Source organism: Callorhinus ursinus, unplaced genomic scaffold, assembly GCF_003265705.2.
Source record: "Callorhinus ursinus isolate GAN/ISIS: 27379988/994484 unplaced genomic scaffold, GSC_fseal_2.0 scaffold14, whole genome shotgun sequence".
In the NCBI taxonomy this organism is placed as follows: Eukaryota; Metazoa; Chordata; class Mammalia; order Carnivora; family Otariidae; genus Callorhinus; species Callorhinus ursinus.
Genome location: NW_027397076.1, coordinates 35,893,172 through 35,907,216, shown reverse-complemented (window position 1 = coordinate 35,907,216; position 14,045 = coordinate 35,893,172). Strand labels below are relative to the sequence as shown.

The 14,045-nt window shown below is 38.3% G+C and overlaps 1 protein-coding gene and 1 pseudogene across 2 annotated transcripts in view; one reads left to right on the top strand and one right to left on the bottom strand.

The window, feature by feature from the left end:
* NUP107 (nucleoporin 107) overlaps positions 1–11,050 on the top strand; it is a 47,999-nt gene extending 36,949 nt beyond the window's left edge. For both annotated transcript variants that reach the window (XM_073900684.1, XM_025883010.2), the window contains 6 exons: positions 252–354; positions 838–998; positions 1,770–1,895; positions 3,683–3,796; positions 10,183–10,350; positions 10,717–11,050. In XM_073900684.1, coding sequence (XP_073756785.1) covers positions 252–354; positions 838–998; positions 1,770–1,895; positions 3,683–3,796; positions 10,183–10,350; positions 10,717–10,824 — 780 coding nt within the window. In that variant the 3' untranslated portion in view covers positions 10,825–11,050. The remainder of the gene's footprint in view (positions 1–251; positions 355–837; positions 999–1,769; positions 1,896–3,682; positions 3,797–10,182; positions 10,351–10,716) is intronic.
* LOC141374116 (dnaJ homolog subfamily A member 1 pseudogene) lies at positions 4,548–5,724 on the bottom strand (annotated as a pseudogene).
* Positions 11,051–14,045: the final 2,995 nt, after the last annotated feature.

Genomic DNA, 14,045 nt, shown 5'->3' with positions numbered 1-14,045 from the left:
GAGATCATGACCTGAGCCGAAGGCAGATGCTTAATCGACTGAGCCACCCAGGCGTCCCTTTTTTGTAATTTAATAGAGAGTTATTAAGTGTGAGAAGTGAAACTAAGGAAAGCTAGATTCTTTCATAATTTCGTATAACTTGAGGGAAAATCATGTTTACTAGAAGTGCAGATGTAAGTTAATTTAATAATTTGCAGAATATATTAGAAAAAAGCACAATTGATGTTTCTTTTTTCCAATTAAATGAATAGGAGGACCGTTTAAAAATTGACGTAATTGACTGGTTGGTATTTGACCCAGCCCAGAGGGCAGAAGCACTAAAACAAGGCAATGCGATAATGAGAAAATTCTTGGGTATGCTTGATTTTAATATTCTTTTTTCAAGTTTTTGTTCAAATCTATATATTCTTAAATTTTGTTTTGTTGTGTTTTTTTTTGTTTTTCTAATCCTTCCAATGGGGGAGGGGAGGGCAGATGACAAAACAGCCATTCTTCTATATTAAGCCTAGTATTATGAAACAAAACATTTAACATTATCATTGTCCTAATCTGTTTTTCATGTAATCTCAAGGCTTTGAAAAATGTAATTGCCTTAAGATACAAAAGTTGGTAAAAGCAACTGCATTAAGTGAATCCTTTTGTGACTTGACACACTGAAATAAGGAAAAAGCTTGACCATCGAGTAGAAAGAATCATCCAAACCTTTAGCAGAAGTACTTTGGGACTTGAGATGCTTAACAGCTGACTGTGAAAGTTGCAAACCAATTAATTTGACTCCTTTAGAAAGCACCATACAGCAATTCACATATATTGAAAAATTGTGTATCTTTTTCACAGCCTCAAAAAAGCATGAAGCTGCAAAAGAAGTGTTTGTGAAAATTCCTCAGGATTCTATAGCAGAAATCTATAATCAGTGGGAGGAACAAGGAATGGAAAGTCCACTTCCTGCTGAAGATGATAATGCTATCAGAGAACATTTGTGCATTAGAGCTTATTTGGTGAGCTTATAAAGAAAGTCACAAATGTGTCTATCTTCATGATGGTATTTCTGAATCACTCTCAGACTTTGAACTGTTTTTCCAGAAGTGGTGGCTGACTTTTTATCTTATCTCCCTTGTGACTGTGGTACTGACTGATCCACAGGAGCATTGAAATCGTGGTCTGGCCTTCATCAGCATAAGCTTCTAATTAATGCTAACCGACCAAGAACTTCTCACATTGTAGAGCGTATGTGATGTCTGAAACTTAGTCTTCTTAAGATTTTTTGAATGCCTGTATCAACTTAAATATTTTGGGGGAGGGCAGTAACTGAAAAAGGCAAGATAATCTAAATTTGTTATACCTAAAATTAACAACATACTCATTTAAAATTCATTCAACAAATAAGTAATTACATCAGGCTAGGTTCTAAGGGACATCTGTGGATAGCAGTTTATCCTTGCCTTCTAGAAGCTAATAGGCTAGTCATGAAGACAGACAAGTAAACATTCGTACATCAGAGAGTGGTAAGTGTCAAGATACATATATGACCAGAGTGCTTGAGGTAGGACTAGGTTCCAGAAAACACAATATACATGTACCTTGCTGGTGTTTACCGCTTGACAAAATATTTATTTACAATGATTTTTTGTGTGTGCAAAAAATAAATACTGAACAGTTCTGTTTCTTGCTGTTGCAAAATTACTTCTAAGAACCAAATTTTAAAAGCTGTGTAGAACATATGGAAAACTTGTTTGTTTTGTATTTTTCTGTTTTATTTTACATCTTAGGAAGCCAATGAAACCTTTAATGAGTGGTTTAAGCATATGAATTCAGCTCCACAGAAACCTACTTTGATACCTCAAGCAACTTTTACTGAGAAAGTGGCTCATGAACACAAAGAAAAGAAATACGAAGTAAGTTGAATATAGACAAGACCTATCTATTGGATTTTAAAAATATAGGTCATGTATTTATTTTTTTTTCAGACTTTTTTTTTTATACAATGTTATATTAGTTTCCGGTGTCCAACATAGTGATTCAACACTTCCATACATCCTCCAGTGATCATTACAAGTGCTCTCCTTAATCCCCATCCCCTATTTCACCCATCCCCAGCCTCTTCCCCTCATCTATGGATGGACACCTGGGCTGCTTCCATAACTTGGCTATTGTAAATAATGCTGCAGTAAACATAGGGGTGCATGTGTCCCTATGAATTAGTGTTTTTGTATTTTTTAGGTAAACTCCCAGTAGTGCAATTGCTGGATCATAGGGTAGTTCTATTTTTAACTTTTTGAGGAACCTCCATACTTTTTTCCAGTGTCTGTACCAGCTTCCATTCCCACTGATAGTGCACAAGGGTTCCTTTCTCTCCACATCCTCACCAACATTTGTTGTTTCTTGTGTTTTTGATTTTAGCCATTCTGACGGGTGTGAGGTATTACCTCATTGTGGTTTTGATTTGTATTTCCCTGATGATGAGTGATGTTGAGCATCTTTTCCTGTGTCTGTTGGCCATCTGTATGTCCTCTTTGGAAAAATCTTCAGGTCTTCTGCCCATTTTTTAATTGGTTTATTTCATTTTTTTGGTGTTGAGTTGAAGAAGTTCTTTATATATTTTGGATACTAGCCCTTCATCGGATATGTCATTTGCATATATGTTCTTCCATTCAGTGGGTTCCCTTTTAGTTTTGTTGATTGTTTTCTTTGCTGTGCAGGTTTTTATCTTGATATAGTCCCAATAGTTTGTTTTTGCCTTTGTTTTCCTTGCTTCAGGAGACATATCTAGAAAAATGTTGCTATGGTTAATTTTGGAGATACTGCCTGTACTCTCTTCTAGGATTTTTTTTTTTTTTAAGATTTATTTATTTTATTTGAGAGACAGAGCAAGAGTGCCAGTGGAGGGTGGGGTAGAGGGAGAAAATCTTAAGCAGATTCCCTGCTGAGTGCAGAGCCTGTTGCTTCCCAGGGCTCCATCCCACAACCCATGAAATCATGACCTGAGCTAAAACCAAGAGTTGGGTGCCTAACCAGTTGAGCCACCCTAACGCCCCTCTTCTAGGATTTTTATGGTTTCAGATCTCCCATTTAGGTCTTTAATCCATTTTGAATTTATTTTTGTGTTTGATGTAAGAAAGTGGTCCAGTTACATTCTTTTGCATGTAGCTGTCCAATTTTCCCAGCACCATTTGTTGAAGAAACTATCTTTTTCCCATTAGATATTCTTTTCCTGATTTGTTGAAGTTAATTGACTGTATAACTGTGAGTTGATCAGGTCATATTTAGAGAGACAATTTCTTCAGCGGTTATATTCTTACTATAACAGGTGATCTTTCTGTTAATGTTACTTGAAAAAAAAGTCATTTGATTAGTTAGTTTTCTGCAGGTTATTAACCAAACATGAAAAATACCTTTAGGTGACATTAATGTTCATTTATGAAGTTAGCATTTTAGTGTTTTGTTTCACTGCAATCTGTTGATACTTATTTTTGTATTTGGCTGACTAAAGTCAACTCTTTTTTTTTTAAGTTTTATTTATTTAAGTAATCTACACGCACGACCCAGATATCAAGAGTTGCATGCTTCTCCATAAAGTCAGCTTTTTAGAATGATATTCCATGTAAATATTCCTGTGTGTGCTTTTACAAATACATTATTGGTTTTAGTCTGTTAATATGTCTGCCTTATGTTTGTTTTGCAGATGGATTATGTTATTTGGAAAGGGCATTTGGATGCCCTGACTGCCGATGTGAAAGAGAAAATGTACAATGTTTTGTTGTTTGTTGATGGAGGGTGGATGGTGGATGTTAGAGAGGTAAGCTCTACACATTGTGTACAGACAAAAAGAAGTCGTCTCCGTTCAAAGGTTCTCTCTCTGGATAGGAGCGTCTGTGGGCCTTTTATACCTGACCATCCCAGAACTTTAACCTACACTGAAAATACGAACTAGGACTGTTGGGTGAACTGTTTCTTCAGATTTAATATGTTCATTCAGGATACTTTAAAAATTCTGGACCTAAAAATTATATGTGTATTCGACTCAATTTAAGGATACGAAGGTAAGTCTAGAGGCAGGGGCCGTGGCCCTCACCTCTGAGCTATCCATTTAAATGACCTGGGGGACTTTTTAAAAGCCCACTCTTAGAGATTCTGATCTAATTGATCTGAGGGCTGAGTTTTTTGTTTGTTTCAGAGCTTTTATATTTGAGTTTATTCTTCATTTAACTTTTAAAACACTACTATAGGGGCACCTGGGTGGCTCAGTCATTAAGCGTCTGCCTTCGGCTCAGGTCATGATCCCAGGGTCCTGGGATCCAGTCCCACACATCGGGCTCCCTGCTCGGTGGGGAACCTGCTTCTCCCTCTCCCATTCCCCCTGCTTGTGTTCCCTCTCTCGCTGTGTCTCTCTCTGTCTCTCTCAAATAAATAAAATCTTTAAATAAATAAAACACTACTATAGTTGGATCTTAAAAACAAAAACAGTAGCAAGTAGTGAGCCATGATTATAGTCCTTTACTCATTGACTGCTGCATATAAAATGCCAGCAGTGTTATTCACTGCCCCCGTTAAGAGGTCTGACACTGCACACCACCTCTGGGATGATGTTCATCATCCTCATCTGCTTCCCCATTGTAATGGTGCCATCTTTCCTGATTTGGATCAAAGTCCACCAGTACTCTCTGGTCCATTTCATCAGTCTCTTCTACTTCCTTCCTCTCAGGCAGGAGTTTTTCCAGCAAAGAGAGTTTATCAGGGGAGAGAAGGCTATTCTCAGGAAAGTTTACCTTAAATTCAATAATTAGGCAAACCTTCTCATATGGTCTATGATAAATTGGCATGCCTTCATCTAGCACACACTTGATACCTCCATGCTTGACAGTTTGACCTGGATGAGAGGCGATGATGATGGTTCGGTTGTCAAGAGTAGACATTGGCTTTTGAAAGCTACAGAGTGTTTCAGCCAGCTGTATGTCCATATACATGAAAAGGTCTTCTCACCGAGTAAAAACAGCACGGTCCTTCTGATGTAAAACAATGATAATATCTCCTAGTTCCAGTCCTGGTTCTTGGTCTCCTTCACCATGGAATGTTATCTTCCGGCCATCTTTCATGCCTTTGTCAATATGAACTTCTAGAATCTTCTCTCCAGCTGTCTTCCTTCCATTGCAGCTTTTACATCTGTCTTTAGGACTGATCCATTCCCATCGCCCTGGCACTCCGTGCACACAGATTGAATTTGCTGAACCATTCCAGGTCTTATCTGATGAATTCTTATTTGTGTTCCAGTACCTCGGCAATTGGGACAACATTCGACTGCTCCTTTCTTACCACCTCAGCCTTCACATTTATTGCAAATCACATTCTTTTGCAGAGCTAGTTTTCTTGTTGCACCATTACATAAACCTTCTAAGGTTACTGAGAGCTGATGCACAACATTTTTACCTCTCCTTTCTCTCTGCATCCTTCCTCCTCCTCCAAAAAACATATCAAAGATGTCCATGGGGGAGCCAAAACCACCACCAGCTCCACCTTCTTTAATTGTTCTCCTCCTTTGTCATATAATTCCCTTTTCTTTGCATCAGAGAGTACTTCATAAGCTTGAGAAATCTGTTTAAACTTCTCTCCATTTGTATCCTTATCAGCGTGGTAGTTCAAGGCCAGTTTCCTGTAGGCCTTTTTCAGTTCCTCCTGGGTGACATTGGGTTTGACCCCCAAAACATAGTAAGTGGTTTCTTTCACCATTTTCTACAGCCGGTGAGAGGGCCGAGGCCGGTGTGGGGAGCGGGAAGGAGCTTGTTGCCAGGCACAGCTCGGACAGCCACTGCTCCTCCGTGGTCTCACCGAGCGTTGCTGGAAAGTTCCCGTTTTTTGTTTTTGTTTCTGTTTTTTTTAATCTGCTGGAGAGCTTAAATGTGTATCCTGGGTTGAGACCAGTTACAAAAGTACTAAATGCCATAAGAAAAGCACAGATTAAGTATTTTGTGAGTTCAGGAAAAGAAAAGGTTTTTACCTGGAAGAGGTCTAGACAGGATGCTTGAAAGGTGTAGCATTTGACTGATTCCTGAGGAATGGGGTCGAAGCTGAATGAGCTGAGGAGAAAGGAAGGATACTGCAGGTAACTATTGTGAGCGAAAGACGCTGAGGGCTGATCCTGTGGCGTAACATAAACCTTGAGTAACCAGCTTTGCCTCTGCAGACCTCATGATCTGTCCAAGGGGAACTGGAAATGCTAGATTCTTGAATATATGGTACAGTATTTTGAACAGAGAAAACCATAGGAGTGTTCTTGGTATCTTTCCTTCTGCTCTTCTCCATATCCTCATATAGTCACTATTGTTTTGGTTTTGTGTGTGTTTTTTTTTTTTAAGATACTACATTTTTCTAGCTCTTTCAGCTTCCCTTTCTGACCAGAAACAAAAAACAATAGGGCATTGGACTAGACTAGATTTGAGCCCCTATTTACTACTATTCCTGATATAGTAAATTCTCCCTAAAGTTCATAATAGAATACTGTTGACTTCATAGTTTTGAACCTTCAGCAGGCTGCTTGAGCTAAATTTTTCTCTTGTGATGCATGCTGGTTTTCATGAAGATAAAATTTTAGTGTTGCAAAATGCTACTTTAAGTATCATTTAAATTTTGAAAAGACTTGAGTGCTTTATTTTATTTATACATAAATCTTTGTTCTAATTTTTAACCTTAGTACGTTAGATAATGAAAAGTCACAAAATAGTCTGGGGTATTGTAAAAATAGAGTTGGAATGAAAGGCAATGAATGATACTTTTGTGTTTTATCAAACCTTTAAAAATCAATATTCAGGGGCACGTGGGTGGCCCAGTCAGTTAAGCGTCTGCCTTCGGCTCAGGTCATGATCCCAGGGTCCTGGGATCGAGCCCCACATCGGGCTCCCTGCTCAGGGGGGAGCCTGCTTCTCCTTCTCCCCCCTGCTCATACTCTCTCTCACTATCTCTCTCTCTTTCTCTCTCTCAAATAAATAAAATCTTTAGAAATTAAAAATAAAAATCAACATTCAGTCTCAGTCACTTCTTCAAATCAAATCCAGAAGAGAGTTCTTGAACAATCAAATAAGTGATAATGATATTTTGAATCATCTCAGCTGAGTTTAGCTTAATACTCTTACATATTCAACAAAGTAGGGGATTCCTCAGGGCTCCTGCTGGCACACATGTCACTCGTATATGAATTTGGAAATGGTGCCACTTCTCTTATCGACTCTGTGCCAAGTGTACATGACCTGTAGAGTCTAGACGCAGGCTAGACCTCAGGGCCTCACTCGCCAGGCCACCCCCATCGTGCAAGGCACACCTGTACAGGAGAGCCCTGGCATCGTACGCTGTCTTGTATATCCATGACTCAGGTTTGTACGTAACGCTAGAATGATCCCTCTCCTGTTAGAGGCTCTTAGCACGCAGGGATGGCAGGGTGATTGGAGCAAGCAGCTTGTCTTTACCTGCTTTTTGCCACCTCTACCTCCACCACACTCTAGTTGAAGCCTCGACTGTCTTTCCCTTACTTCCCAGTCTTCCTTATACAGCTTCATCATCCAGATCAGCTAGTAATCCTTTTAAAGTGGACTAGATGTTACTCTTCTACTTAGAACCTTCTGATGACTCATTACATTTTGAATAGAACTCAGAGTTCTTTTCTTGATGTACAAGATGGCACATACACTGGACCTTGACTACCCCTCCCCCCCATCCCCCCACTACAGGTTAAGCCTCTGGGCCTCTTTGCTATTCTTCCTCTGCCTAGAATGCTCTTTTCCCAAGATAGCTGTATGGATGGCTTTCCTACCTCCTTCAGTAGTATGCTCAATGTCCTCTCTCTAGAGACCCTCCCCATCCCCCAACCCCCATATATCACTTTCTCATTATCCTGCATTGGTTTTCCTCCTGGCAGTTGTATATAATGTATAATACATATATTTATTTGCTTGTTGTGTCTACCTCCATTAGGATGTAGATTTCATGAAGGCAACAACATTGTTTTCTTCATTTCTCTGACTTTGGCACTTAAGTTAATGCCTAGAACATAAGAAGCTTTCAGAAAATATTTGGTACATTTAGTAAATGACTGAGGTAAATGCCCTGTCTTCATATAGAGATACCTGTAATGTCAGTGCAGCTCAACTCCTGCTGGCAACACATACCAGCTAATGAATTTTTCTCACATGTAAGGCACTACTAGATGTCCCTAATGGAAAGAATGTTTTAATTTTATATATTTATAGGATTTTTCAAAGCTTTTGTTCATTTGGGAGACAAAAACAGCTTAGGTTGTGGAGAACAATTTATTTCCTTTTCCTCCTGCAAATTGCTGGGCCCATCAGGCATGATTCAGGATGGTTGGTAGCCCTCAGTCTGCTGGTATGGGAATCCATTTTAGTTAGCAGAACCGATTACCCGTAACACCCAAGGGTGTTACAGGACCTAGAAGAAGCAGGTGCCAGAATCCATCCCATGAGATCAGATTACTAATAGACCTGCTGCTACTTTCAGGTGATAAGGGCGATGGGAGCCAGGGGCATTTTGCCTCTTTAGCATGGGGGGGAAAGACTACATTGGAGCACAAATGGAGTGACTCAGAGGAAGCAGTCCTTTCATTCTTAACAGGCTCTGGGTGGAAACAACTAATTTGAATTATGAGTAAGACCTTTGGTTTTAAATCCACCTCTGAAGGTCGTGAGTGCCTATTTGAGAAAAGAAATAAAAATGCTTTCCCTTTTAAAATTAAGAAAACACAAGGCATGCCTTTTAATATTTACTGTTACATATTTATATCTCAAAACAAGACTAAACGATTGATAGTAATTTTTCCTATGTGTGGAAACCTGACCTAGGTCACCCTAAGTTAGTACAATCACTCATTGGTAGAATTACCACATTACATTTTGTTGCTTCATGCCTCCACTTACATCTACCTTTGAAATTACTTTAGCAACTTAATATTATAGTCTGTCCCATGAAGATACTTTCACTGATTAATGTAAGTTTTCATAAACAACAAAAAAGTTCCAAACTTCTAAGAAGGTACTGCTTTAAAAAAATTAATTAGGTATTTTATTAGGCTTTTCTAAAGACCAGATATTTAGGGGCGCCTGGGTGGGTCAGTCGGTGAAGCGTCTGCCTTTGGCTCGGGTCATGATCCTGGGGTGCTGGGATCGAGCCCCGTGTCGGGCTCCCTGCTCAGTGGGGAGTCTGCTTCCCCTCTCCCTCTGCTCCTACCCTCAGCTCATATGCTCTTTCTCTTTCTCTCAAATAAATAAAATATTAAAAAAAAATAAAGACCAGATATTTAGCTTGTCTTGTTCTCTGTTTTGTCTTATGCTATGAACTCTATGGATTTCCTTCCTTTTTTTAAGATTACTTCATAAATTTTAAGGTTGGGTACTTTTTAAATTATTTTAATGATTTTAGATTTCAAATTTGTTGCCAGAAAATGTACTGGGTACGCTTCTGTACTCTTACTGCCCACATAATTTTTTAGAAAGGCCCATGTATACTTAGAAATGCTAATTGTTTTCTCCATATTGTTTCCTCATTATATCTGTTAGTTCTGTCTCATTAATTATGTTATTCAAATCTATAGGTTTTTAAAATTTTTCTATTTTTAAAAAATTATACAAAGGAATCATAAATTCACAGTGCTTAAAAACAGTTTGCAGTGACATTGTCCCATCCTGTGTGCCTCTCCCCACATCATGACCCTTGTCCCCTGCACCAGTCACCACCTCTAACTTAGACCTCTCACATGTATCTCCGTCTGTACGCATCCAGGGAAATGGTGCTGCTTTTCTGTTCTCAGTTTTGTTCCAGTGGTATTTAGTATCTAACTTACTGCTTTAAGCATGTTTTTATTTAAGACATAATAAGTGTTAGAAATACAAATTCAAAAAAAAAAAGAAAAATACAAATTTAGAAGCATTTTGTTTTCATTATCAGACCTGGGACTACTCTGTAGTATGTTTTGTTTGCCTTCATGCTGTTTTACCAAAAATTGTGTCTCTAGCTCTCATGATTAAAATTCTGCCTTGTTTTATTTTTAATGGGCATCATAAGCTTTAGAGAAACCCCATTAGCTTCTACCTGTTGCATTTTGGTTTTGATTCAGTACTTGATTTTTTTATAACAGTATTTAGCTTAAACTTGTTAAAATGACAACTTGATGTCTGATTATAGGCTGCTGAAGAAGACCATGAAAGGACACACCAAATGGTTTCATTGAGAAAGCTTTGTCTGCCAATGTTGTGTTTCCTGCTTCATACCATATTGCATAGTACCGGTCAGTATCAGGAATGCTTGCAGTTAGCAGATATGGTCTCCTCTGAGCGCCACAAACTGTATCTGGTAAGTTCTAGAGCATTTACAGTTTTAAATTTTAGTGATTTGATAAGCTCTGTAATAATATTTGATTTTTGTGAGATGTGTTTACATTATATAGATGTTCTTAGATTTTCTTAAAGTAATGGTCCACTTCTAGTGTTTGTTCTTTTTTTGAAAATACATACATAATCGTAAACACTTAGAAGTAAATAGACTGGCTCAAAGAAATAGCTTTGAAGTTCTTGGACCACACTAACATACTGGCCTCTGGCTACATAAATCTTAAAGAGGAATTTCTTCTTACGTTAAGCTAATCGGGTTGATTAAGTGACTATAAATTCATATATTCTCCCTTATTCTCATTCTTAACTTTTCTTTTCTTAAAATCAGGTATTTTCTAAGGAAGAACTAAGGAAATTGTTGCAGAAGTTAAGAGAGTCCTCTCTAATGCTCCTAGACCAGGGACTTGATCCATTAGGATATGAAATTCAGTCATAATCCATCCACTCTGCGATCTCACTAATTTCTATGATAAATGGAGTGTCTTGTAAAATATATGTATTTGTAATTACTGGGTTTTTTCTTTTGCATTGTCATGGGGAAAATGAAAATTTAGACATTTGCATTTTGTATTTTTCAGAATATTATGGTGATACTTTGAAAATTTAATGTATTATATCAGTATTTCCCTGTGTTTCTTAATAAAATTATATAAAAATTAAAATTTTCTGTTCTTACAAGTTCCAGGATTGTCTCTTATGTAATAAGAAATTAAGTTTCCTATTATCATACTTTTCTCCTGTGAGCATAAATCCTCTGATACCTTAAAAGCGCACAAGCGCTCTCTCTTTCTCTGTAAGATAAATAAATAAAATCTTTAATATATATGACCAAAAAAACCCCCTCAGAATATACAAAGAACTCTGACAATTCAATAATAAAGCAAAAAGGGCAGAAGAATAGATGATTCATTAAAGGAAGGGAATATGCATAACCAGAAAGCCCATGAAAAAGTACTCAAATCAATAGGGAATGCAAATGAAAACCACAATGAGATATCACCACATATCTATATAAATGGCTAAAATCAAAAAGACAACACCAAATTGTGGAGCAACTGTGACTGATAACGGTGGGGGAATATAAAATGGTACACTCTGGGAAAAGTTTTGAATTTCTTATAAACACGTACCCTTTAACATAGAAATTTCACTCATATATTTACTCAAGAGAAATGAAAATAAATTCCACAAAAACACTTGTGCAAATGTATTCATAGCAGCATTATTTATAATAGCCCCAAACTGGAAATGACCCAAATTACCATCGGGAGGATGACCAAACAAGCACACTACTCAGCAATATAAAAAGGAAAGAACTGCTCCACTCAACAACAGAACCTAGAAACCAGAAGTACATACCATACGATCCACTTATATGAAGTTCTAGAACAGTCAAAACCATGGTGAAGGAAAAATGAAAGTGGTTTCCTCTTGCGCATGGGGGGGGTGGGGATTTTCTAGGGAATTTTGTGAGGTGATGGAACTGTATCTCAACGGGTATGGGTTACATAGGTGCATCCATTTATCAAAAAACATAGTTTATTGCATTTGAGTGAATGTAAATTTGCTTCTAAAAGATCAAATGGAGAGGTGAGGAGTAGGTACACATGCCAATGGCAGCTGTTGAAACCAGGTGACAGGTATTTTAACTTAGCACAAGTTTGAAATTTTCCATAATAAAAAGGAGGGCAAGTGGGCCAGGAGCCAGAGAAATTTGGGTTGGAATCTTACTCTCATCCCTCTAGCTGCAAGGTAACAGCCATGAACCTCTATTTTCAACATCGGTAAATGAGAATAAAGATAAAAATCACACTTCAGGACAAGTAAAGATGAGGACTACTGTGCTTTGTTAAGGAGGTAGAGAAAGCCGCTTAACCAATTAAATCAGTCTGGAGAAGGGCAGTTTCCAGAACAGTAGAAACCTGGATTAAATGGCAAATATGGAGTTAGACTCAGTAACTCTAACCCAACAGGCATTTGAAATCCACTAGATACTGTTATATTTTAACCCAAATTTCAGATTTCATATCATAACTATCTTCAAATATTGCAAGATAAATAGATGAATGATAAAAAGATTATTTATTATCCATGCTAAAATTATCAGTCCAAATCTATAACCACAAGGAGACAATGAATTGAGTAGACTAAATGAAGACAGGGTGCCACGGCTCTTAATTGGGGGGCAGGTTTAGGTAAACATTGTAAATTGTTGATTAGAGGGTTCTGTAGACCCCAAACTAGAAGGGAGGACGGCAATATAAACAGTGGAAAGGGCACATGGTGTGGTATGAATCCATAGAATTTGGTGGCATGATAGGAAGTTTAAAAGCTTTTCAGGAAGACCATGTTAGGAAAACTAGACTAGACTTTGCCTAATTAACTTCTATTCATTCTCCTATCTTAAAGATTCATTTCCTTGCGGAACCTCTTGACCACCTCCCCCTCCCCAAGTTTAGATCTGATTGTCTTACACCTTCACACGACCATATTTTATTACTTCAAAATATTCATTTATCATAGTTGATCATTGTTTACTACCAGTCTTCTCTAAGTTAGAAGGGAGAGGCTCTGGTCTGGCTTTACTCTCCACAATCTTCCAAGTGCCAAATTTAGTGCCTGGCACAAAACAGGTGCTCAATATTTGAATAATTCTTACATCAAAGAGGAAATTAAAACTGTCAATCAAACTACTTAGGAATTAAGGACAGAATATTAAAATGTCCTGAGGACTGTGGGTAAAGCTATTCTCAGGGGGGAAACTCATAGCCTAAGTCCTTTGATTTCTTTATTATTTTATTTTCTCAAAGATTTTATTTATTTTAGAGAGCGACCACGTGTGCCCATGTCCAAGTGAGCAGGGGGAAGAGCAGAGAGGGATGGGAAGGGAAAAGGAGACAATTTCTAGCAGACTCTGGGCCGCTGAGCACAGGGCTCCAGACTAGGGGGCTCCATCCCACCACCCTGAGGTCATGACCTGAGTGGAAACCAAGAGTTGTGCTCAACCCACTGAGCCACCCAGGTGCCCCTAAGTCCTTTTATTTTTATTTAAAGATTTATTTATTTGACAGAGAGCGAGAGCACAAGGGCAGGAACACAAGCAGGGGGAGCGCGAGAGGAAGAAGCAGGCTTCCCATTGAGCAGGGAGCCTGATGTGGGGCTCGATCCCAGGACCCTGGGATCATGACCTGAGCCGAAGGCAGACGCTTAACGACTGAGCCACCCAGGCACCCCAGTCCTTTTATTTTTAAATAAATTAACTGAACATTCTATTCAAGAAATTAGGGGGAAAAAGAAAAAAAGTAATAACTTGAATCAAAATCACTAGAAGTAATCTTTGAAAAGGGGGAAAAAAAGTAATAACGAATCAAAATCACTAGAAGTAATCTTTGAAAAGGCCAATAAAATAGTCAAACTACTGGGATGCTGGGTGGCTCAGTCGGTTAAGCATATTTTTTCAGCTCAGGCTCAAGTCATGATCCCAGGGTCCTGGGATCCAGTCCCCCATCGGGCTCCCTGCTCAGCAGGGATCCTGCTTCTCCCCCTGCCTCCAGCTCCCCCTGCTTGTGCTCTCTCTCTCTGACAAATAAAATCAAAAAAAAGAAAAAAAAAGCTTAAAATAGTCAAATTACCGGCAAGAATAATCAAGGGACAAAG